Source organism: Staurois parvus, unplaced genomic scaffold (assembly GCF_062004578.1).
Source record: "Staurois parvus isolate SC_StPar_1 unplaced genomic scaffold, SC_StPar_1.0 ptg000580l, whole genome shotgun sequence".
Taxonomy (NCBI): domain Eukaryota; kingdom Metazoa; phylum Chordata; class Amphibia; order Anura; family Ranidae; genus Staurois; species Staurois parvus.
The window spans coordinates 5,113,571-5,141,436 of NW_028318376.1; the positions used below are offsets into that span (position 1 = coordinate 5,113,571).

General features: G+C 39.2%; 1 protein-coding gene across 1 annotated transcript in view; it reads right to left on the reverse strand.

Moving 5' to 3' along the window:
• The window catches only part of LOC149450202 (zona pellucida-like domain-containing protein 1), a 70,242-nt gene that overhangs the window by 4,828 nt on the left and 37,548 nt on the right, over nucleotides 1-27,866 (reverse strand). The window contains exons 6-10 of the mRNA XM_089692250.1: nucleotides 22,691-22,788; nucleotides 20,590-20,670; nucleotides 18,411-18,582; nucleotides 13,165-13,279; nucleotides 11,209-11,232 (exon numbers count right to left, since the gene is read on the reverse strand). Of these exons, the coding sequence (XP_089548376.1) occupies nucleotides 11,209-11,232; nucleotides 13,165-13,279; nucleotides 18,411-18,582; nucleotides 20,590-20,670; nucleotides 22,691-22,788 (490 nt within the window). The remainder of the gene's footprint in view (nucleotides 1-11,208; nucleotides 11,233-13,164; nucleotides 13,280-18,410; nucleotides 18,583-20,589; nucleotides 20,671-22,690; nucleotides 22,789-27,866) is intronic.

Consider the following 27,866-nt stretch of genomic DNA (forward strand, 5'->3'; position numbering starts at 1 on the left):
TTCCTGGATTAGATGATGGCCCAAACATGACATTCATTTTTTAAATTAATACATTATATCTTTTTATATCATTACACATGGTTTACTGCTACCATGGTAACATCTACCATCAAGCCAAAAAGAAACTCTATAGAACACTGTGTTGCACACGATTTTTTAAAGCACTCTGAATGCCAATCAAAGCACCTGTCTCTAAATAAACTGGTTAGGTTAGAATTCTGTTCACACGTTGCGTTTGCTTTGCTTCAGATCATCTTCGATGCCTCCATGGAAGCACCACCAAAGTATCATCAAAGCATCACAGAAGCATCAAAAACACATCAAAAAGCACGTTGAAGTGGTAGGTGCTTTAAGGTGTGTTGAAGCCACTGGGGTTTTTATTAATAGCTAAATTAACAAAAAAAGACTGAACATTTTGAAAAAAAAAACATGTTTTTCTTTGTTTCTGTTATAAAGTTTGCAAATAAATAATTGTTCTTCATAAATTTAAGCCAAGATGTATTCTACTACATGTCTTTGGTGAAAATAACCGAAATTAGGATGTATTATTTAGTCTGTAGGAAAGTTATAGAGTTCACAAACTATGGTATAGATCTGAAAATTGATCAATCCTGAAGTACTGACAACCAATCTAATTTCTTGAGGCCCAAAAATGTCAGAACAGTACAGATATCCCCCAAATGACCCCTTTTTGCAAAGTAGACAGTCTGGCATATTTCATAAGAGGCATGGCAAGTTTTTTGAAGTTGTAATTTTTTTGTCATAATTTTTCGGAAAATGAAGAAATGAAAAAATTATTTTCACAATTTTTTTTAATATACTGTCACCAGTGCAGTACAGCATCAGCATATAACTGGTGTGGCAGTGATCAGGGACACTGACTGGTGACAGAAAGAAAAAAAGTTTTATTTTTTTTTATAAAAAATGTTCTCTTTTTTAAGATTTGTTTTTCATATTGCACTATGACCAAAGTAGTATAATGTTACCATAGTAACATTGTACTACTTTGGGGAAGTGATCAGTATTTTTTTTTACACAGTTTGATTATAGCAAAGAATTTATTTGCTATAAGCAATCATTGTATCTTTTTTGGATAACAAGGCTTATTTAATGCAAAAGTTTTGAAAAAATGGGTATGAAGAGCATGTGACTCAATCCTATTCTATGGGGCAGCACAGTGACTAAATGGTTAGCACTTCCACCTGGCAGCACTAGGGTCGTTGGTTCAAATCCCAACCACGGCACCACCTGCCTGGAGTTTGCATTTTCTCCCTGTGTCTGCGTGGGTTTACTCTGGGTACTCCGGTTTCCTCCCACACTCCAAAGACATGCTGTTAGGTTAATTGGATCCTGTCTAAATTGGCCCTAGTATATGTATTTATGAATGTGAGTTAGGGACCTTAGATTGTAAGCCCCTTGAGGGTTAGGGACTGATGTGAATGTACAATATATATATGTAAAGCGCAGCGTAAATTGACGGCGCAATATAAGTACCTGAAATAAATAAAATTTAACTGAATTAAATTGATTCATTCAGGTTTTTTTTGTTGTAATTAGCTGTGATTGGCCATAGCTAATCACATGATACAGATGGACTGTGATTGACCCTGCCTCTGCATGTGATCGTTGTGACCATTCACAGCTGCACACACTTGTATACAATGGATGGCATGACAGGAGACCATCCATTGTATACAACTGTCATATGACCTGCTGTGATTGGTCACAGCAAGTCACATGGTGCTGGCAATGGGGTCGGTACACAGATCTGTCATCGGCCGTGTCCAAGGTACACGGTTGGTGACGGTTGGTGACAGATCTCACCATAGCGTGGCCCTGCATGGCCCAAAGCGTGAATCAGGAAGGATGCCATATGGTGCCCTCCCGGAGGGATGAAGTGTCTGCTTGGCTGCCATTTCACCATGGGTCGGGAGGCAATTGGTTAAAAATGACATTACTGGCATCTTTAATCTGTCGGAATTGAGGTAGATACTGGACATACAAGGATTAAAGGGATTAAAAAGAGAACAACTGTATACTGTTGTTTATTTCAGATGAAAGTTTAGCTTTCACCACTTCCATACAGGACACTTTTACCCCCTTCCTGCTCAGGCCAATTTTCAGCTTTCAGTACTCTCACACTTTGACTGACAATTACTCAGTCATGCAATACTGTACCTAAACTAAAATGTTGTTTTTTGGGGGGGGGTTTTAGACAGATAGAGCTTTCTTTTGGTAGCATTTAATCTATTATAAGCTACTGGAAAAAATACAGAAGATTTTTTAAAAATTGCTTTTTTTTGTTAGTTTCTACTTTAAAATTTTGCAAATAAGTAGTTTTTTTCTTCATAAATGCAGGCCAATATTTATACTGCTACATTTCATTGGTTAAATAACCCAAATCAGGGTATATTATTTAGTCTGGGTGAAAGTTTTAGAGTCTACAAGCTATGGTACGTATCAGTAAAAATTGATCAATCCTGATGTAGACAGCATCTCATTTCTTGAGGTCCTAAAATGCCAGGACAGTAGAAATACCCACAAATGACCCCTTTTTGGAAGTTAGACAGTCCAAGGTATTTATTAAGAAGCATGGTGAGTTTCCACATTTCTTTGGAAAAAGAAGAAATTAAAAAATGTAGCTTTTTTTAAAAAAAAATTTTACGTGCTGCATAGGCACACTCCAAAAAACAATTTGCTACTCCTCCTGAGTATGGGGATACCACATGTGTGAGACTTTTCCACAGAGTAGTCATATAGAGAGGCCCAACATCCAAGGAGCACCTTCAGGCGTTCTAGGGACAGAAATCACACATCTAATTTCCTGACTGCCTATCACACCTTAGAAGGCCATGGAGCATCAGGACAAAGGATACACTCAAAAAATGACCCCATTTTGAAAAGTAAACACCCCAACATATATTTTATGAGGCATAAGTTTTTGAAATGTGGAAAAAAAAAGAAAAATTACTTTTTTTCACAAAGTTGTCAATTTATAAGATATTTTTAACACACAGCATGTATATACCAAGAATTACACCCCAAAATTCACTCTGCTACTCTTCCTGAGTATCAGGATACCACATGTGTGTGGATTGTTTATAGCCTAGCTGCATAGAGAGGCCCAACATCCAAGAAGCATCTTCAGGAGTTCTAGGGGCATGATAGACTGCACTGATGACTGCGGTGACAGGTACATTAATAAGCTGCATTGATGACTGTGGTGACAGGTACACTGATTAGGGCTGCACTGATGGACTGCAGTGACAGGTACACTGATTAGGACTGCACTGATGTCTGTGGTGATAGGTACACCCAAAGGATGCACTGAAGGAAGGCCCTGAGTAAGAAAAAAGAAGACCTGAACGAAGTGCCGGCATGACAGGGGTTAAAGGGGGTTGGGAGAGGCAGAGTCCTATTAGCATAAGGGGGAGACAAGATAGTTAAGGAAGGAGTGGGGGAAGCTACGAGGGGTGGTCTTACAGGGTGTGGCAGGGGTTTTTTTCAGTCTGGAGAGAGTTTTCACAGAGCAAACTTCCCTCCCACCCGCTCGTTGATTTATGGTCTGTCTGGGTGGTGGTTGTGCCATATTGGTGCTGGGGGACGTTGGTGGGGTGCAAGGTCCTCGTTGGTTAAGGTGGGTACAAGAAAAGGCACTTTGTAGGAACCCATCTGATGTACGGCTTCCAGTTGTGCTAGTGGGCGTATCTGCGGTGGTGTCTCCGAGTTGATGATGTTGCGTCTGGAGGCCTAGTTAAGCAGGACGCAGGTAATCGTTTTTCTTGATGCCTATTGGGACCTTGCAGGAACGTATGTTTATACTGTGCGTTTCTGTTATTTAAAATGTTTTTTATTGATGGTTATAATAAACTGACAGTTTTGAAGGCCATTAACTCCATTTGTTGTCAGTGTGGTTACTTAGGTTAAAGATGGGGGGTAGGTATCGTTTGAGTGGGACTTACAAGCCATCTTTAGTCCCCTGGTCATGGCTGCATTGACAGATACACTGATTAGGACTGTACTGATGACTGCGGTTACAGGTACACTGATTAGATCTGCACCGATGGCTGTGGTGACAGCTACACTGATAAGGCAGCACTGATGACTGTGATGACGGGTACATTGATTAAGGCTGCACTGATGACTGCGCAGATGGGTACACTGATTAGAACTGCACTGATGACTGCAGTGAAAAGTACACTGTATAGGGCTGCACTGCTGGGCTGTTATGACAGGTACACTGATTAGGGTTGCACTGATGGCTGCTATGACAGGTACACTGATTAGGGCTACACTGCTGGGCTGCTATGACAGGTACACTGATTAGGGTTGCACTGATGGCTGCTATGACAGGTACACTGATTAGGGCTACACTGGTGGGCTGTTATGACAGGTACACTGATTAAAGCTGCAGTGATGACTGTGGTGACAGATACACTTATTAGGGCTGTACTGACGACTGCGATGACGTGTGCACTGACTAGGGCTGCACTGATGACTGCATTGACAGGTACACTGATTAAAGCTGCAGTGATGAGTGGTGACAGATACACTGATTAGGGCTGTACTGATGACTGCGATTATGTGTGCACTGACTAGGACTGCACTGATGACTGCGGTGACAGGTACACTGATTAAAGCTGCAGTGATGACTGTGGTGACAGGTACACTGATTAGGGCTGTACTGATGACTGCCATGACGTGTGCACTGACTAGGGTTGCACTGATGACTGTGGTGACAGGTACACTGATTAAAGCTGCAGTGATGACTGTGGTGACAGGTACACTGACAGTAGTGGACTGACCATTTAGAAACTCGGGCACCGCCCGAGGGCCCGAGGTCAGTAGGGGGCCCCATGAGATGCCCCTGGTACCTTTTTCATAGGCTTTTTGAGTTTGGGCAAGGACACAGGGGCCCCATGATCCCCTATTGCCCAGGGGGCCCCATGAGTTGTCAGTCCGCCCCTGACAGCAAGTGTCCTGGAAAGTGTTAATATGAGTTGAGTAAGGGTATTGCACCAAAATGGTAAAAAATCAAACAGGCACCATCATTTTCAATGGGGCACATGAAAATGCATGGTAATTTGTAACTAAAAGTGATTTTAAAGGCTTAAATTAACCACTTGCCCCCGTCCTATAGCAGAAATACTGCTACAGGGTGGCAGGACTGTGCAAAGTCATGTGTGTGTGTGTGTGTGTGTGTGTGTATATATATAAATATATATATGGTTACATAGTTAGTCTGGTTGAAAAAAGACAAAAGTCCATCCAGTTCAACCATTAAAAAAAAAGTTGTAATCCTATACCAACAGTTGATCCAGAGGAAGACAAAGAAAAACCCAGCAAAGCATGATGCAATTTGCTCCTGCAGGGAAAAAATCCCTTCCTGATCCCCCAAGAGGCAATAGGATATTCCCTTAATCAACTTTACCTATAAATGTTAGTATCCAGTTATATTCTGTGTATCTAAGAAAGAATCCAGGCCTTTTTTAAAGCAATCCACTGACCTGGCCAGAATCAACTCTTGAGGGAGTCTATTCCACATTTTCACAGCTTTTACTGTGAAGAAACCTTTCCATGTTTGGAGATTAAATTTATTTTCCTCCAGACGTAAAGAGTGCCCCCTTGTCCTCTGTGATGACCTCAGGGTGAATAACTCTATACCGTGTTCACTATATGAACCACTGATGTATTTATACATGTTGATCATATCCCCCCTTAATCTCCACTTCTCAAGAGAGAATAAATTCAGTTCCTCTAATCTTTCCTCATAGCTGATCTCCTCCATGCCTCTTATCAGTTTGGTTGCCCTTCTCTGTACTTTCTCCAGTTCCCCAATATTCTTTTTGTGAATTGGTGCCCAAAACTGAACTGCATATTCCAGATGAGGTCTTACTAATGATTTGTACAGGAATAATATGATACGTGATTTGCATTTCCGGGTAGGGGTGCACGCACACGCACTGCCATTGGCGGCTGCAGATTTCAATCACTGGGTCCTGGCCAGAGATTCTCTGCCGGCACCTGGAGATCACCAAGTACCACTCACAGGGGAGAGATCTGTGTGTAAACAACACAGGCCTCTCTCCTGCCAGCAATAACATGCTGCTGTGTATTTCTCTGCACAGCAGAGAAATCCACAGCAGTATGTTTCCCTAGTAAAACACACACAGCACACTCAGTAAAACAGCACACAGTTAACCATTTGATCGCCCCAGATGTTAACCCCTTCCTGCCCGGTGTCATTAGTGCAGTGTCAGTGCTTTTAAAAAGCACTGATCACTGTATTAGTGTCATTGGGATGTCAGTGGCAGTTACTCAGCTCCCACAAAGTGTAAAAATGCCCGCCGCAGTCCAGCTATAAGTCGCTGATCACCACCATTACTAATATAGAAATGAAAAATTCCAGTATGTATACCGCCATTTGTAGACACTATAACTCTCACGTAAGCCAATTAATTTATATGTATTGGTATTTTTTTCAGCAAAGACATGTAGCAGAATACATTTTGGCCTAAAGTTATGAAGAAATTTGATTTTTTAAAATTTTTAAAATATTATTTTTCTTTTCAAAATTGTCATTCTTTTTTGTTTATAGCGCAAAAAAATAAAAAATGCACAGGTGATCAAATACCCTGAAAGAAAGCTCTGTTTGTGGGAAAAAAGGAAATACATTTAATTTGAGTGCAGGATTGCATGACCGCATAATTTCCAGTTAGAGTAAAGCAGCACCGTGTTGCAAAAAATGGCCTGGTCAGTTGGGGGGGGTAAACACTCTGGAAGGCAAGTGGTTAAAAAAAATAACAAACGTGTTATACTTACCTGCTTTGTGCAATGGTTTTGCACAGAGCAGCCCGAATCCTGCTCTTCTTGGGTCTCCCGCCAGCACTCCTGGACACTCCCCCGCGTCGGGTGCACCCACAGCAAGCATCTTGCTATGGGGGCACCCCAGCATGTTCACTCCCCAGCTGTTGCTTCTTTTGTCCATCTTCACACGGAGCCGTGGCTCGGCCCTGCCCCTTCTCTCTTCTCATTGGCTTACTGGCTGTGACTGACAAACATTGGCTCCTGCTGCTGTCTCAACCAATGAGAAGAGGGAGTCCGGGGATAGCTGAGACTACAGTGCACATCTTTAGATCGAGAGGGGGGCTTAGGTGAGTATCAGGGGGGCTGGGGGGCTGCTGCACAGAAGGTTTTTTACCTTCATGCATAGAATGACAACCTTGACAACCACATTAATGGTTGTTGTGGTGTGCTTCAATGCATATGTTTTAGAGGTACATTGAGTTTGTGGATTGGGGTTCCATTGCACTGTAGAAATGTGAATGGACCCTTATTTACTTACTTTTCATGTTGGAGACGGTGGAAGCTGAACATGATTTATCAGAGCCACTACCAATGCTTTTTAGTTGATAAAAAATAAAAAATAAGTGGCTTACTTCTCCCCAATTTTTATTACACATGTGGGAGAGTGAATGTCTGACTAAAGCATGCATTTAAACTTATCACTGACAATGTGCGACCAGTTCAAAATGTATTACTCTTAAAGCACACAGCACCTTTTTTTTGTTGTTTCCTTAGTAGCATTCATGAGAAATTGAGTGTATGCTTGACTGATTTTTTTCTATCATGGTTTGGAATTGTTTAAACAAAATGCTTAGAAACTGGCAGAGATGATTTGTGTTGGCCAGCAGCAAATTGAGAATTTGAATGGAAGAGAGACTGAAGCATATTAACACAGGACCAAAATAGTAACAGCCTGCAAGTCACATCACGTGCATGTGAAATAAGACGCTTGGTTCTGCTTTAGAACAGGAATCACAGCAAGTATTTATTTGCTACAGCAATTGCAAATAAAAATAAAAAGTCAGCATTTTTGGAAAATGTATCTACTTGAATCTTTAGTGCTTTGGGTTCTTGTCAACACACAGAACAATCAGCAGCCTAGTCATTACTCTATTGAGCCCTTTAAACGTCCATTCCATAGATAAATCTGACCCTCAGTGGCTACGAAACCCTAAAAATTGCATTGCTGAGTTGAAGTAAGTAGTAACAATTACTGTCAACCAGTAATAATGAACCCTAACAATGAAGAGATGCATTACCTGTGATAGTAATAAGTAAAGACAAGCTTTCGATTCTGTCTGAACACAGGTTTGGACCAAACTTTGCCTTTTCAGGCATTCATCCAAACTTCTGACTTTTTGCTTGTTCAGTGAGAACCAAACATCATATACAGTTGCAAGAAAAAGTATGTGAACCCCTTGGAATTACGTGGAGTTTTGCATGAATTGGTCATAAAATGTGCTCTGAACGTCATCTAAGTCACAACAATAGAAGAACACAATCTGCTGAACATAATACTACACAAACATTAGATGTTGCCATGGTTTAATTGCACATAACATGTAAACATTCACAGTGCAGGGAGGAAAAAGTATGTGAACCTTTGGACTTAATAACTGGTTGACCCTCCTTTGGCAGCACTAACCTCAACCAAACGTTTCCTGTAGTTGCAGATCATACCTGCACAACGATCTGGAGTAATTCTGGACCACTCCTCTTCACAAAACTGTTTCAGTGTAGCAATATTCTTGGGATGTCTGGTGTGAATCGCTCTCTTAAGGTCATGCCACAGCATTTCAAACGGGTTGAGATCAGGACTCTGACTGGGCCAATCCAGAAGGCGTATTCTGTGCTGTTGCAGACATTGTTTTGTTGAATTACTTGTATGCTTTGGGTCATTGTCCTGTTGCATCACCCATCCTCTGCGGAGCTTCAGTTGGCGGACAGATGGTCGTACGTTTTCCTGCAAAATGTCTTGATAAACTCTGGAATTCATTTTGTGAATGTTTACATGTTATATGCAATTAAACCATGGCAACATTTAATGTTTGTGTAGTATTATGTTCAGCAGACTGTGTTCTTCTATTGTTGTGACTTAGATGACGTTCAGAGCACATTTTATGCCCAATTCATGCAAAACTCCACGTAATCCCAAGGGGTTCACATACTTTTTCTTGCAACTGTAAAGAAGCATTTTTCTTCTGCTAATATATGTGACAGATTCCTGTCAATAATTCTTAAGGTAGCAGTTGGTGCCAGCACTTGTCATGTCCTTAGCAGCACCATCTGTCAATGGTTGTTAAAGAAGCAGCAGATTCTAGCAACTTTCCTGTCCTTGGCAACCAGTGGCATCAACTGGCCCCATTCATTTGCTGACTATTTATTCCAGGCCATGTAATCTAAGATACAAATCTGATATAGGTAAAGGAAATCATTGGTTGCTCTTTTTATAAGTAGAAAAAGGTAGCTGGGAGCTGTTTCCATGCCGGTTGTGAATTAAAAAATGGAGCAGGGACCTTTCCCCTGCATTTTCAGGAGCACAGCAGCATCAAATGAATGGGCTGCCATGCTCATGCAAAACACCACTTGCAGAGCTGCAGTAGTGTGAACCAGGCAGTAACAAGGCATTGTAAAAACAATTTTCTCTCTAAATATATTTTTGAATTTTGTGTCAATGTGTACCTTGATATTTGCCCATGGAAATGCACAATATATGCCCAAAGCTCTCCACCATACACATTGAAAAGAAATCCAGGGCATAAAAATTTACTTTATTTACTACTACAGTAAGTCCCCTACTTACAAATGAGTTCCATTACGACAACTCATTCGTAAGTCCAACTTGTTCATAAGGCCAGCAAAGATCAGCTCTTGCAGACAAAGGCTGCGAGTGCTGATCAGTATGTTCTGGCGGGGGGAGTCCCCCTGTTAGAACACAAAGGCACAGCGGAGGAGATCTCTGCACCAACATTGCCTGTGTTAGAAGCTGATCTGTCAAGGGTTTTTTTGTTCAGCCCACTGGGTGGAACAAAAAAAAAACCCAGTTAGTTTTCCCAGCTTTACAGGACTGGACACACATGTTTGCATCTTTGAAAGTGCATCTTTAAAAATCATCCTCAGAACATTACACAGAACCCACAAACATTATACATATATTTTTTAGCAGATACCCTTGAGAATAAAATGGTGGTTGTTGCAATTTTTATGCCACGCGGTATTTGTGCAGCAATTTTTCGAATGCATTTTTTTGTAAGAAATATACTTTAGATGCTAATCTAATGTTTTTGCAAACTATTAAAGAAGATGTTACGTCGAGTAAATAGATACCTAACATGTCCGGCTTTAAAATTGCCACACTTGTCGAATAGCACCAAACTACAGTACTTAAAAATCTCCAGAGGTGATGCTATAACATTTTTTACAGGTTACCAGTTTAGAGTTACAGAGAAGGTCTAGCACTAGAATTATTGCTCTCGCTATAACATTCCCGTTGATACCTCAACGGGTTGGTTTAAACACCATTTATATTTGCGGGCAAGACCTACATATGCTCTTGCCACTGTACACAAGGAATGGAAACATCCCATGTGAAAGAAATAAGGCATGACAGGTCCTCTTTATGAAGGGATCTTGGGTCTATCTTCTCTATGTTGGAAAGCATGAGATTAAAAAAAAATTGATCTTAGGCTTTCCAGCAAAAAAAAAAAATGGCAGTGTTTACATCTGCCAGAACCGAAAGTGAGGTCATGTCGCTTCCGGCCTCCCAAGGTTTTAGAAATGGCCAGGGACGATCTGGTCCTCGGTCATCTCTTTGATAACTTGGCAGCAGTGGTGAATCGCATCCCAAGGGTGATAACAGTGCAGACCCCCCCCCTTCCCGCCACCTGTAAAAGTAATCCAGAAGCTGCTTTGCCGCTCTGATTACCTTTACTTGAAAGAGATTTGCCAACTTGAAATAATGACACCAGGATCATGGTTGTAGACTCAACCATGATCCCAGTATAACAGCTTCCCTACCAGGACATATATGTACTATTGCTAGTAGGGAAGATGGAGCCTTAAACATTAATGAGCAGTTACAGTATGAACAAAGAGACCCAAAGTGTTCTTTGCAAACACTAGTTGAGCATGCTATATTATAGCAAAGTAGAGATAGCTGTGATGGCTATCATTTAAATGTTTATTTCTATACATTTATAAAACTTTGCTATTTGTCATGTAAATATGCATTTAGTTCCACTGTAGCACATGCTATTCTTTTAAAATACATCTACTTACTCATGTTTATTGAGTACTGTGTAACCTATTATAATACAATATAGCATTCATCTAAATAAAAAAAAAATAATAATATCTACTTACCGGAGGATGAACTGGTTGGATCATCTATGGTGAAAATGGAAAATGATTGTTGTGTTACAATATTGAAGATCAATGATTTAGACTCTAAAGCACTAACGTATTATATCTCAGTAGCTATAAATACTATACTTTGCATTATTATTGATATTGATAGTTTTAGAAAACATCTTGGTCCAAAGCTACACTGTGTGTGTCACATACACTGAGAAAAACATTCCATTTTATTGCTTCATAAAATATGTCTTACCTGAGAAGTCATGATAATAATTAGATTGTGTATAATTTTAGTAAAAATGGGGATCTAATGCCACACACTGCACAGACTACAGAGGAGAGATCAGTGTACCCTGAGACCTAAGCGGAGGGAAAGAAGACACTTCCCACTACACAGTATAAAAGGGAAACATGTACAGCACAGGCGATTAATCACCTTGTGTGCTGGAGGGAGGCGGGGCTGGCGCCTGGGATTCTGAGATGTCAAGTTAGACTGTTAGCAGTGATTCATGAAGAGAGGAACCACACTAGGTTCTTTGGATTGAAGCTAGTACACGTTATAGGGACATGCTTTGTTCATTTTCACATTTCAGAGCTTTACAGACACTTAAAATTATGTTTTGTTTTTGGTTGTTTTAGGTCACATGTACATGGGTGGTTATCCCTGTACAGAATAAAACCCTTATTTACTAACGCTAGAGAGTGTAAAATCAGGCTCCCTTCTGCATAGACACCAATCAGCTTCTAACTTTAGCTTGTTCAATGAAGCTTTGGCAATAAACCTGAAAGCTGATTGGTTTCTATGGATTAGTGAGCCTGATTTTGCACACTTCAACTTTGGCAAATAAACCCCCAGTGTCAAAGATTTTGACAGGTACCTGTGCCTCCTGGGATTCCAAGATGGCATTAACCTCATGTGTGTATTAAGCTTTATTTATTTGTTTTACTTCTTTATTAATTCACCATGATCTATGTTTCAAACATAAATTTAGGGTCATTATAATGGGACCAATTATAGTATGACAATTGCACTTTTATCTTCTCTAACACTAGTTGTTTTAAAACCATCACTGGTAAAATTATAAAAAATGTTGATCATTTAATCGCTTCCCCGCCACCCTATAGCAGAACTACTGCTACAGGGCAGCAGAGCTGAAAAATCACGTATATACGTGATTTTGCATATCCTGGTAGGGTAGATGTGTGAGCGTGCCACCCTAACAGCACCGCCATTGGCGGCTACAGCTGTCGATCACTGGGTCCCGGCCGGTGATTCCCCACCTGCACCCGAGGAACCGGCCGAGGAACACTGACAGGGGAGAGGTCTGTATGCAAACAACATAGATCTCTCCCCTGTCAGCACCAGCATGCTGCTAGGTATTGCTCTGCGTGTCATTAGTACAGTGTCAGTGATTTTTATTAACATTGATCACTGTATTAGTGTCACTGGGGATTTCAGTAGCAGTTAGTAAGTTCCCCCCAGTGTCAGAATGCCTACCGCAGTCCCGCTGTAAGTCGCTGTGCCTGGCCTTCAACTCCTGGCATTGCCCTTTGGCAGATCTGCACATGTAAGAATTCCCAAGGATGTGCAAAGATGGCAAAGTTTAGGACTTCCACAATTTCAATCTTTGCACAAGACCAGGAGAATCCCATGCATGCGCAGATAGTAAGCAAGACCTGTGCTTGTGCAAGTGTGCCACAGGGCTCACTTAGGACCTTAAGCCCTGCAGCACATCTGCACATGTGCAAGGGATGGAGAAAACACACACCTGTCTCGCCTAGGTGAGGAATGATGAAGTGCTACTTTGCAGCACAAATAAATAAAATACCATTGATATCTGATTGTGAGTGAGGGAGGAGGAGGCAAGGCAGCATCACATTTATTTAAGGGCAAGGTTTCACTTTAATATCTCCCGTACCACTTTCTAATTAGTGTATAGTGTTATGTAAATATGTACTTACTAGTGTCAGCGCTGGTAATGATCCCAGGTGAGGATACTGTTGCTGGATCAGAAAGCGAAGAAGACTCTGAAGAACCTGAAGCTGCTCTAATACTCCTTCTTCGTTTTGAGCAGACCTGTAAACAAATATTTGTGCAGTCTTAGGATTCAAGATGGGAATAAATTCAGTTTAAAACACAACTGCACACTATGAAAAATTAAAACGTAAACTTTCTTTTATAGTGCATTACTGAATCCATGTTAATGTGCAGTGTGTTACGGCAGTCTTTTTATTCTAAATGAACTGCCAATGCATCCCAACAGATGAAACAAGGCATATGACCTTAATGTCAACTTTATAGTGTGTTGGAGTGCTATTCACAATGAATCTCACCTCAGTGCAGCATTCATAGAGCAGTTTCATTGCTGTGACTTGTAAATCTCATTACTGTGCATTTTAGAAAGTGTTAATACAATGCCAAGTGTGAATATGCCCCTAAAATTTTATAATGCACATTATCAAAGAACAAATAGAACAGAATCAAAGAACAGTTTCATTGCTGTGACTTGTAAAGCTCATTACTGTGCATTTTAGCAAGTGTTAATACAATGCCAAGTGTGAATATGCCACTAAAATTGTATAATGCACATTATCAAAGAACAAATAGATGCATATGTTCATTTTTATCCTTAATGCAATGTATGAAGGGGTGTGCCAGTGGGATTCCATTTTTGAAAATCGGTGAAAGTCTTTTTTGTCTTAGTAGCTTTAACTGTTTGTCCTCCAAAAATTATATCAATATTATTAATAAGTGCCGTCCCTGGTGTGGATTGTTACACCGGCCATGCCTCTGGATGGATCTACTCTGGGCCATGTCTAAGATCTTTAAGCTGCCCTTGGGATCTCTAAATTTATAGTTGTCTCTTTCCCCCTTGGGACCATACCACCTTGGAGCATCTGTAGGGATCCAGCTATAAATCTTGCAGTTCCTCAACACCTGGAGGTACAGAGCACTCTCTGCTTCATTTTCTGGACATTATCCATAATGCTAGAACTCTGATGAATAACAAGTATCTCCCATGCAGCACAGAGGTGGCACAGGAACATAAACATTAAATCATAATATAAAGATTCCCATCTGTCCACAAGACCCCTCTCCCCCCCGGGGGAAGTAACCCCGAGGGGGATGGCCTGCAGTAGACCAAAAAAAAAAAGTAACCAGTCAAGAAAAGCCCTACGTCAGCAACAATAGAATGTATAATTTAAAAACATTTATTGTTCAAATCGCAATCCTGCGCCAAAGATCATCCAGTCCTATCCTGTAGACAGAAACATACAAATTACAAAAAACCCTAATTGTACATAACAATAAGAAAAAAAAGGGGAAAAAGGGAGAAAGGGGGGGATCTGAGCCAGAGGAGGGGGAGAATAAATCTAAGTGGGCAAGAAGGGGGCAAAGCTTGACCTCTCATTCACGCCTGGAGGTTTGGAAGCCTCCAATTCCCATATCCACCTCCTTTCATGTTGGAGCACAACTTTATCAAAATCCCCTCCTCTAGTGTCATGGGGAACAACCTCCTGTACCCAACAACACAGGCACTGGGGGTTACTATTGTGTTTGAGACAAACATGTCTGGCTAACGTAAATTTAAGATGGTAGGTGGAGATCTCGTAAAGATGATCTTGAAATCTCTTACAGATAGTGCGTATAGTTTTATCAACATAGAAAGATTCGCAGGTGCAGAGAATAATATATACAACTCCAGATGTGCCACAATTTGGTCTTTGTCTATATTTGAAGACTCTGCCAGTTGGCAAAGTCAGGCTATCACCCTCAATCATGGAGGAACAGACATCACAACATCCACACCTGATCATACTGGACAATAAACATAATCTAGGGGGAGACCAGTTGATATCACTGAATCAGGAGATCTGTCAAGGATTTGGCCTTTCTATAAATTAGGTTCGGACGGTTATTGACATACTTCTCCACCGAAGAATCCTCCTGGAGAATGTGCCAATGGTTGGCACAGATATCCCTAACACTTGCTGGTAATTCTGTGTATTGTATATTGATTTTGTCTCCTGTTTATCTGTGGGTTTCCCCCTGGTTCAAAATTAGTTTCTCACGGTCAGATTCTTTCACTCTATGATACTCTTTTACGAGGTATTTCTTATTATAACCTCATATAGTGAACTGTTACCACAGGTCTAAAGCTTTCTCCTCAAAATCAAGGGGGTCAGAGCAATTCCTCCGAGCTCTCGAGTACTGTCCGACTGGGATACCCTGGATTAAAGAGCGAGGATGGAAACTGCTTGCATCCAATAGATTGTTTGTTGCTGTGGGTTTCCTAAAATAGCTTGGTCTTGATGCCCCCATTCTCAATAAGTTCAATTTCTAAGTCCAGGAACGTCACTATCTGGGGATTGCATTCACTGGTATGGGTTAGGAGTAAGTTTATCCACAAATTGTTGGGCCTGTTCTGCTGTACCTGTCCAAAGGACAAGGACATCATCAATATATCTGTACCAGGATAAAATCCTGGACATATATGATGGCAGGGCCTCACCATTTCCCCCAAAGAGCCAAGATTCCCCATTTCCCAGGTAGATATTATTTCACATTCACAACATCCAGACAAGTGAAGGACACTCTCCAGGAGGTGGGCGTATCATTGTCAAAGTCTACAATCACGAGAAGACTTTACGAGAGCAAATACAGAGGGTTCACCACAAGGTGCAAACCATTCATAAGCCTGAAGAATAGAAAAGCAAGATTAGACTTTGTCAAAAAACATCTAAAAAAGCCAGACAAATTATGGAAAAGCATTCTTTGGACGGATGAAACTAAGATTAATCTGTACCATAATGACAGGAAGAAAATAGTTTGGAGAAAGCTTGGAATGGCTCATGATCCAAAGCACACAATGTCATCTGTAAAACATGGTGGAGGCAGTGTGATGGCATGGGCATGCATGGCTTCCAATGGCACTGGGTCATTGGTGTTTATTGATGATGTGACAGAAGACAGAAGCAGCCAGATGAATTCTGCAGTGTTTAGAGATATACCGTCAGCCCAGATTCCACCAAATGCAGCAAAGTTGATTGGATGGTGCTTCACAGTACAGATGGACAATGATTCAAAACACACTGCAAAAGCAACCCAGGAGCTTTTTGAAGGAAAAGAAGTGGAATATTCTGCAATGGCCGAGTCAACCACCTGATCTCAATGCAATTGAGCATGCATTTCACTTGCTGAAGGCAAAACTAAAGGCAGAAAGACCCACAAACAAAGAGCAACTGAAGGCAGTTGCGGTTAGAGCCTGGCAAAGCATCAGAAAGGAGGAAACCCATTCTTTGGTGATGTCCATGGGTTCCAGACTTCAGGCAGTCATTGTCAGTAAAGGATTCTCAATAAAATATTAAAAATTAACATTTTATTTATGATTACATTCATTTGTCCAAATACATTTGAGCTCCTGAAAATGGAGGGACTGTGTATAAAAATGGTTGCAGTTCCTAAAATTTGTACTTGATATATATATATATCTTAAAGCTGGAAGTCTGCACTTCAGATTCATTTGGATTGTTTCATTTTAATTTATTCTGGTGACATACAGGGCCAAAAGTATGAAAATTGTGCCTGTGTCTAAATATATATGGACCTAACTGTGTGTGTGTGTATGTATGTATGTATGTATGTGTATATATATATATATATATATATATATATATATATATATATATAATTTTTTTTAATGAAAGCAATCACTGGGTAGATAGTGGTGTTGCAATTTAATGTCACATTATTTGCGCAGCAGTTTATGAAACGCAAGGAAAAAATAAACTTTACTGAATTGTAGTGCACACAAATACAATATAATACCCAATGTTTTGGTAAAATATAAAAGATGACATTACATAGAGTAAATAGATACCTAACATGTCACTCTTTAAAATTGTGCACACCTGTTGATCAACAACAAACTAAAGTACCTAAAAATCTTCATAGGAGATGTTTTAAAAACCTTTGCAAATTACCAGTTTAGAGTTACACATGAGGTGTAGTGCTAAAATTATTGCTCTCATTCTGACATTCGTGACAATAACAATAACTGTGGTGGGATCAACGTTTACATATGAGTGCAGGATCTACGTCCACATCTGTGTTTGCATGGGGGGACAGGAACACTTTAAATGTTTTTATTTTATTATTTATGTTAGCATGGACAGTGACAAGCAGGGGCGGACTGACCATTTGGAAACCCGGGTACTGCCCGAGGGCCTGGGGTCAGTAGGGGGCCCCATGAGATGCCCCTGGTACCTTTTTCATAGGCTTTTTTGAGTTTGGGCAAGGACACAGGGGCCCCATGATCCCCTATTGCCCGGGGGCCCCATGAGTTGTCAGTCCGCCCCTGGAGACAGGTACTCTTTACTGAGATATCTGGGGTCTATTAGACCCCAGCTCTCTCCTCTGTTCTCCAAAGCAGCCAATCAAACTGAGATAGTTTTGATTGTCTGCTTTACTATCTGGTAATGGGGAGTAAACAAAACATGAAAACCAGAAGTGACAAAATCCTTGTCGCTTCCATTTTCATACACCATAGAGATGATTGGGAATAGAAGTTCCTTCTTTTTCTCTATGATCAGCTGGCACAATCGTCCACAGTGGCCCCAGGCTCCCCAGTAAAATGGGAGAGCCTGGAAACAACAATACACAGTGGGGTTAAGGTGGAGAGGCCTTCTGCTGCTTATAAAAGTGATAAGTTCCTGTTTAGCTGCTCAGATGACTTTGACAGAAAAGGGCACATCCACGATATCACCACCATTTCCCAAGAACGAATAGATATATATGTATGTCAGTTGGGAAGTGCTTAAGCCTACATTTGATATTTTACTTATGGTTTTATCTGTTGAAATAAAGATGTAATACATTGTCAAATTTCATGTCTGTGGATTATATTTGGTGCCATTAAAGTCCCACACACCCACAATACAATTGGTTTGAAAATACAGTGAAAGATTTCACATTTCTGCATTATAATTCTTTAAAAGATCAGTTTCCATTTGATATACATATTCAATCACTATCCTTGGCCAGTCTTAATGTATTTTGAAATTCCTATGCCCCCTTTTATAAAAAATTATTGTAGGTTTACTAAAGTGTAAAGTGTAAAATATATGTCAAAATAAAAAAATGATGGCTTTATCTACAATGATATACAACTTGCTGAATCACACTCAGGTATGTCTGCAATACTTACTGGTTTAAAGGTTGGACATGCAGACACTTCACAGAGTCTGGTAACACAATGCAGATAAAACGTTGACACAGGCTCATTATACTGTTCAAGAAATCTGAAGGCTGAAAAGTAAAACTGGGCAACCTGTTTGTCTCCGTTTGTTTTTATAAAAGTATATTGATCCTTTTGGCATCTATAAAATTAGATAAAAAGATTATAGTCATTTTACACCTTAATTGTAATTCAGGTTGTTTAAGGCACAAATTGATTTACAGATAAAGAAAATTTACTACAAACTAAAAAAAAATTATGATCTGAAGTTCTGAATAGGAATGAGTGATTCTTAATTGTTTCAGTTTGTGAGAGGTTCAGTGAACCACTTTTTATAAAGGGGGCTTCCTGATTTCACTGTCATACGTCCTTACGTCCTTCTTGGAACATCAGAGGTAGGGAAGGGAGCCTTGTACCTCAACATTGGGACAAGGATGTTTTGCAAGGGGGAATGGCTTTGCTTCATCCCCTTGCAGGGTTGAAAGGCAAGTGGCCTTTTTAATGTGGGAGAATTGATTAAAAGGTGCTAGTGACAAAGTACAGGCAGGTGTTTTAAATAACAGATCAGAGATGACATAGCAATGTAAAATTAGCAAGCAATAGAATTATTTTAAATAGCCATTTTAGGCTCAAAGTTATTAGAGACAAAGAGCAAAGGTAGGAGTTTTACTACAAGAATGAGAAGACTGCAGTGGTTACAACAGTGTAAAATTGGTCAGAAACAGGGCAATTTTGAATAGCAATTTTAGTCCCAAATTTACCAGAGACAAAGATCACAGGTAGAGGATTTGCTAAAAAAAACAATTTAAGAAATACAGGGGAAACAACTGTTGAACATTGCCCAGCCACATGTCAATCTTGATTAGGGATAATAGGCCTAACTGGTGTATGTCTAACTTTTATTTTATCTATGGGGATAGGGGAGTGAGTTGAATCTGAGTGATATACGATATTTTAGGTGCACACTGTTCTTATAATTAGTTTTATTTTTCCGACTCCCTGTGAAAAAAATGCAGAAGAACAAGAACAGATGGCAAGTAACAAGTTAATGCTCCACTTCAAGCACCCCAAACCTAAAAAGAGCCTATAAACATGCAATACAAATAAATCCCCCACAAAATGCTAATCCTAAACTCAAGTTTAACCTAAATGATGCAGCTGTTTACTGCAAACAAGAGGGTCTGAAACAACGGAATACTGTGCTTCAAACACCCCAAAATTAAGAAAAGGCACTAGCAAAAAAAAAGAAAGAAACCCCCAAAATGAATACAAACACAACATTTTTTTTTTTTTACAGGTAAGCATTGCAGCACAAAAAACATGCTATTGAGGGGCGGCATGCACAAAGCACTAGCAAATTAGTAGTTTTCAAAATGACCTGAATCATCCCCTGTTCAATGTCATTGCTTTCCCTATCCTTTTCCTGCAATAGCTACCAATACACTGGCACTATGACTGCTCCATGTTCACTCTTTTATAGTGAAGGGGCTGGCACATAACAAAGTCATCATCATCATAGGCCCTTCTAAGTCATATGACCAAATTTAAAAGCATTGAATTATTATTACAATGTATTATTATGAGTGAATTGATGCATTAGTTCACCGATACCTTGAATTGCAAAAGGCCTGTATACCCCTCAAACTCATGTCCAACCCAAACCCAAATCTTATCCCTAGCTCAGAGCACCTCGTTCAGAAATTTTTAAAAATACATGTTTTAAATGAACTAAGTTTCTTTTCATCATTTTCTTCTGATAGCTAATCAATAAAAATTTCATCATGGAAAAAAAAACAGCTGAACACACTTTCCATTTTATAAAAAGTGCCATAAAATGTGTTAATATTGTAAAAATTGTATAGTGATGCGTATATACTTTCATTTTAGCCTGAAAATACAGTTGCTTCCCCTTCAATAGATGGGAAAGGTAATAAGCATATTGTTTTTAGCATTCAATCACATTATAATTATCAGATTATTAAGAAAATAGGAGAAAAAAATGCCCTTAAATCTATTGTAGGGAAGGCTGATAAACAAAGTTGGAAAGTCTGGTATCTGCAGAAACATGACAAGGCTATCAAACTATGATTCTTTAAATAGTCATTTTATTTGCAATGCCATGTAACAAAATATTTATTTGGTAACTTACCCTACAAACAGGTCATAGTAGGTTGAATTTGTTGGGTATGGGGAGGTTGAAGCATAGCATCTATCCAGTAACACATTGAATCTGCAGAAATAAGGCATTTGTTTTACATGTGAAAAATTCTGTCATTAGCATTGCTAAATCAAAAACATATACAATATACATTTTCATTAGACATGTGCATACTGGTAATTTTTGTTTCATTGAGGTTAGGATGTATTAGTTCATTAAAGAATTTTGTTTTGCCACATTCATTTATGTTGAACCAATTTGTTTTTGTGATTCATTTCGTATCTTCATCATTCATTTCATATATTTGTCAACCCAGGTGAATTCAAAAAGTTTGCAGTTTTTTCAAAAGATTGCTATATATTAGTATTTGGTTTCGATATTTTGGTTGGATTTATTATTAATATTATGAAACTATTTCAATATTTTTGGATTCAGCAAAATAAAATTTGGTGGCCCAGAATTTTTCAAACCTAAGAATTGCATTAGACTGTGGAACGTAACTGTTTGACTGTGACAATTACAAATTCAATTTAAATCACAAAATTACGCAAATCTAAATTAACAAACAAATTTGAAAATTGAATTAATTTCCCTATACTATCGCATCATGTGACATTATCCAAATGAAACTAATGCATTAGTTAATTTCCTTATAACTTTTTTCAGAATTGTTGACATTTGTTACTATATCCATTCAGAGATTCGTATACATCTGCATCTCCAAAACAATTTGTTGCGAAATGAAAAGCACATGTCTATTTGTCACATTTAATTCTGCTTACCAACATATTCATGTCTTCTTTAGGTACTCACCATGATATTTACAAGACATCTGTCATGGAACAATAGGCAGCTTTCACCAGAATCTTTGGCTACATTTGTTTTGCTTCATAGCAGATTACCATTTCATTTTTACAAGCTCTTACAGTAAGAAAATTCTGAGGCCCAAAAAATGCAAACAAATGTTTGTTGTGGAATGGACAACACCTACGTCTAAATAATTAAATTTATCCTAGAGAGGCAAGTGTCATACTATTCTGTAGTAATCAGTCTCTTTTATTTCCCAGCATAGACACTTTTCTTTAACCAGCATATATAGAGCATGATACTACAGAAATAGCATGCTCTGTACAATCAAATGGGTGCATCTGATGCCAATTCTCGACCCCATTATCAATTGCCATTCTCCAAAAGTTGGAAAAACAGCTTATGGAATGAGGTCCATGACATCTCAACAACTGCAATTATTTACTATGTACATGAGGTTTATTTTACAACAGAAAGAGGCCCACTCTTGGGATTGGAAAACTCTACATGGGAATTGTCATTATTTCCAGTCAAACCTGCAATACAGTCATTTGCTAGAAACGTGCATATTTGCTAGAATACCTGCTAGTGGCCCTGTGGTTTCTGGACCTCAATGGTAAAATATCAGTGTCTACCAGCAGGTGTCTTCCAGCAACCAACAGAGCCTACTGTTGGCTGCTGCAGGGCTTTTTAGCCCTACCTCAATGTTTATTCTGTGTCTCAACAATGTGACTGTGTGTATGAACCTGCTTTGTATCCTGTACCCATCCTGAATTGCTTCTGACCTGCTATCCTGTCTTCCTTGCTGACCTTGCCCTGCCCTTCTTTCAGTTTACCTTTCCCCCTGCAGTTGTTACTTATATATAGTTAGTTTGTTAGCTTGTTCCACTCTGCACCCATTTGCACTAGTTTCTTTGTTGTGATGTTGCTCTATGCTTCATGTTATCTGTGTTTGTGTGTCCTCAATAAAATGTAAGATCCCTTTGTGTTGTTAATGATTTGATCACACCAGACAAAGGGCCACCTACATTTGATTTTCTGACAGCATATGGCTCATATTTGTATCTTTAATTCTTCATTTAGATCAATAACCACATATTGAGCAACCTGTTTATTTCTATGTCGTGTGTACTAGTTGTTGTTATATCTCTACACAACCCATATATTTGGGCCACTGAGAATAATCAATTTTTCAATCATTATACCTTTAGTTGTTGCCTGTATTTGTGGTATCTATTTTAAATCTGTTTCATTGCAAACATGCTGTAGTGCTGTATGAGCTTACTTTTCAGTCAAGTTGGTTGCTCCCACTTCAACATATACTGTACTGTTTAACTTGACTCCAGTTGTTGGGATAATAAGAGGTCTTCTATAATTTGCATCCTAAAATAAAAAGTATATGTCACTGAATATTCAACTTTTCTTTTGCGATATTAACAACCTTTTTTAATAAAATGAGACTTATGTAAATGCAAAATTAACTATTTGGGTAAAGGATTGTTTTATTTACTAAGCTGGTTATCACTGAGTTTAACATTGTATGATAATTTTATAATATCTTTATTTTTATTCATTTAATTTTTATTTTTTAATTTTTATACATTATTGTGGGTGATTTTTATTATCTATTGTACATTTTGTGAAAGGATTTATAATAACCTTGTACTATTTTACCCAAACCAAGCATGGGCAACTTGGAACACCTGGTTAGTTAATTGGAACACCTGGTTAGTTACTTCCCACAGCTTTATAAAAGTCCACCCAAGCACCCCTACATAGCAGGGGGAGAATGTAAATCATTTAGGAATCAAAACATCGAAAATTCTACTCCTGGGAAGGCACAAGATCATTCCCCCAAGGGGTTTAAAACACTGCAAAAGCACAAAAGAGGTCAGTAGGTCAACAACTGATACAACATTAATGAAAGGTGTTCATCTATTAAATTGGCTGGGAAGACACAGTTTTGTGCATCACAGCAAGCAGGCATACATACATTGCTTTCACATAGTAGCAATGATTTCTACATTTGAAGAGAGAGCAATCTATCCACTTAGAATACATTTTGTTCCATTCAAAAAACAACCCTTATTTATTGCAATTCATTTTGGAGAAACAATCATCCTCAATATATGAAAGCAATTTGGTAAGCCTGATTGCCATGGTACAAAACATTGTGCTTTACCAGCCAATCAAAGAAGTTAACACCTTCCATTATTATATGATTTGTTGGCCCACTGATCTTCTGCAGGAGGGAGTCCTACGCAGCCTTTTTTTGTTCAACCAGCAGGATCCCCTCATTCACATGTTCAAGGTAGATGGGGGAATCCTCCCACTAAGCTATTGTATTCTGACAACAGATTTCCCCACCATTAGAATACACTGATCAGTGTTGCAGGCTATAGCCTGTGGTGCTGATCGAGCAGGGAAAATCTGACAGAGAAGAGTTCTGTACAACCACAGTGGCCATACATGGATCGAAAATTCTACCAGTCTCTCCTGAACAGGCCAAATTTCAATCCATGTATGGCTGGCTTCAGAGGCTCCTTTTGTGTTTTTACACCCCTATACAAAAGTAAGGAAAGGCAGTGCTGTTCAGTATGGATAATTGAATTGGTCTGGGATTGGTTTGCATGAGGATCCACAAACACAGCCTGACATCTGCAAATGATGAACACAGCAGCAAACTCCACTGAAGTCTATGGGAGCTGAATCTTGAAAAATTTTTCCATGGTCTTTTTTAAGGCTGATTTGCAACCTTTTTTTTTTAAAAGGCAGGGTACTTGAGTACTGTCATAGGGGATACACACCAATTAAAAGAAAATGATGTAAAAATACAGCTTAAATGGCAACATTAATAACACCCAAATCCTCTACATAACATGCTTGGAGGGTGTGACTTTTTCCATGGTTGAATGAAGATCTTTGACAAGCTGCTCTATCCTGGACTCAGGCTTTCAGCTTATTTTCAGCTAGTCCAGCTCTGCAATTGCTCAGAATGGATAATAAGGAACTCCTGAAACTTACCTTGGCATCAATCAAGAGCAGGATGTGCAACTACAGGAATTTATACATTAGTCCTAACCATTGCAGATATCCAAGACATGCTCTAATATGCTGTCTATAGTCAAGCAGCCCTGTGTACACAAAGATTCCTCTCCAGCTAAGAAACTAGCTTCTCCAGCCCTCACTGCTTCCCTGTCAGTAGCCTCCTGGGAGCCTCCCCAAAATTCTCAAGGCCACTGTTACTGACATAGATCTACACTCCTATATCTGCTCCCTAACTCCTAGAGTGAACATGTAAAGCTATGTTTTCAGATGTGTGGACACATAGAGATTGGTCATAGACTGAAGGATGTATAAAAAGAGAGGACATTTAAACTAGACTTTAGGAACAACAGACTACCCTCTCTCAACACTCAATACAGACTCAAGACCTAATTCGTCTGATGGACAATCAAGAAAACAGAATGCGCAGAACAGCATTCATATGCTGGGTGTCCCTGACTCAATAGAACTTGAAGTCATACCTAGTATGCTCTACTTCTCTTTCAACCAGTTACTGGAGAAACTGAAGGATGACCCATTGGAACTCGATAGAGCTTACCATTCATTGGGCCAAAAACACAGATCCAGGTAAGGTAAGGGATTATTCTGCCACATACTTAATATTGAGTATAATGAGGCCATCATGAAAGCCCCTTTTATCCTCTGATGAAATTAATTTCAAATGCACTATCATACAGTTACTTTATGACAAGCCAAAAAAGACCCTACAGCTATGCAGATTCCCAAAGCATTTTTAGATCTCTTATGCAGACATCAAATTAAATATGGGTGGGGATAACCATTTCAAATGACAGCATTCAAGGATTCAAAGCTAGTCACATTCAGATCTTTGAGGAATCTGCCAAACCTTCTCAGAAAACGTTCAGCTTCCCCTCTATTAACTGCGGCCTCTTACTCCCACCCTCCCAAGCTTTAATACAAGAGAGACCTGGAAAGCAGTTCCGTTGGGCTAAATCAAGGGAACTCATAGGCACTGGGAAGAAACCTGATATGTCTATATACCCCTCAGCTTTTCCCCTTTGATCTTCTGAGCAGATTGCATTGTAGCTATCGGTTCTTTCATATAGAGTAGTCTCCCGCTACATATGGTTAAGTGTGCCTCCTACTACCACTACGATACCTAACACTGTTGTTCTTCCTTATTACTCCAAGCACCTGGAACATATCACCCTTTACCCAGCATTTACCTGTTTTATTTGGTTTACAACTGTGATATTCTGGATCAAGTTACTCAGTCTTTGCACTGTAGAGCTCTATACTGAACCACCACATGACACATACAGTCAACAGCTTCAACTACTCCTAATGGTGAAGAACGCCAATATATTCTCTTAAAGATCCCTCATCTCTACCAGTCTGCCTTTCAACTACTACTGTCTTTATACAAGTTATTTTCTCCACTCCACATCTCTTGCCCTTAAATTGCCTGTACTTATTTCTTTGTCAGCCCATTTATGGATATTGTTCTTAGACTGTATTAATTTAACTTCCTATACCCTTACTGACAGCAAAATTCTTTTTGCTATGAATAATACATTTTTTTTGGTAAAATTGCAAAGTCTGATACAAGCCTTGTTTGCTGTCAAATGAACCACTTGTCTCATTGGGTGGGCTTTTCCCACCTGTGTAACCTTTTTGTTTTTGCATTGGTCTATGGTTCAGACAGCAACACTTATAAAGTGATTAGGCAATCAGTGTTCTTTACATTCCCCCCTCTATTTTTCTTTTGTTCTTTGTCTATTCTCTTAAAGCCTCTAATTGGGGGTTCCTTCCCTTCTTTGGCATTTAAATTAACATTTGCTCTATGACATCCAAGGCCATCGAAGACCTCTGCAAACATAATTCCAATTACCCAACACCTCTCCCAGTAAAATGGGAGGCCTTGAAATGTGTTCTGTAAGCCACTTTCATCACTCACTGTACTTTGCTAAAAATGGCACATTTGATAGAAGTCAACAAACTATTGCATGGCATCAGTCATGGATCAAACTATTGCATGGCATCAATCATGGATATGGATCTTCAACATCATAGATCCTATTCTAACTTGTTAAAAGTAAATCTATCCAACACTAGACATAAACTACTGCAACTTTAGGACCAAACTTGAAATCCACCAATGAATTTAATAACAAATGCAGTTCCTCCCTAGCATGAGTACTACATCCATGTAAGCAACAAGACAACACTCTGTCCAAAATCCCCTATTCAGGGTTTAATCCATAAAAAATGTGTACATACTAAAGGGGTTTTGTGATTATTACACCAAACAATATAACATGACACACAACCAGCAACCAACGGATGAGAAGTTTTTAAAGAGCTCTACATATCTTTCAAATACTAAACTTCCTTGGCTCTCCCTAAAACTATTGCCTCTCTCAATTCTCTTTTTTCAGAAGAGTTGCTGTCACATGTTCTCAAACACATCTAATGAGAAAGACTTGGAATTTGCTGAATTTATGAATACATTTTATAAAAATTTCAGTTAGGTATTATCTCTTTGATAGAGTCGACTTGGGATATTCTGTCGCAAACCCTGATAACGGCTGGTTTGGAGGAACACTTCTTATCTAACATTATGACCTTATACATTACACCCTTTGCTACAGTGAAAAAAATGACTCCCTCTTCCCTAGTTTTCCCATAGGTAGATTAACAAGGTTGTCCCCTTTCCCCTCTTCTTTACATATTTCAAATGGAACATTTTACCAAGTCATTATATCAGAATCCATTTATTAGAGGCATTATGCTTGGTTCAGTGAATACAAACATTCACTCTTTGCAGTTACCTACTGTTATCTGTCTCCACTTCTGAGATCCATTTACAGATAAATCTGAAGGATTTTGAGACATTTGGCAATTTTAGTAATTTTAAAGTACACAAACTCTTAAACATATTGTTTCAGCATATGTCCTTCTTCTGGCCTGGTCTTCTCTCCCTCCATCTTGGTTTTGTAAAATAAATTTTCACAAAATGGACACTTTGCCATAATTGCTATACAAATTCCTACATCTTTACCAAGAGCATATCTGCATAAATTTGTATGGCACACCGTATGGAGCACTCTAGAATTAAATATACAATTCTAGCATTCCATAAAGATCAAGATGGAACAGAACTCCAAGACTCTGATCTCTATCACATAACGTGAATGAAGATTTGACTGGTTCCACTAATATTCTAATAAATAGTGGGTCACAAATGAATTTCTGACTTCCTCTCACTATTCTAAAGCCCTTCTGTTGTCTGACAAACCAAGCCGGCAAGACTTAAAACATGGCTCCATGCTGATGCCTGCCAAAGTATTGTGTTGGTTAAGATCTTATGCGTGTTATGGTCTTTCCACAATCCCAGGGATTTCACTCCTATTTTGGACATCTCCCAATACATT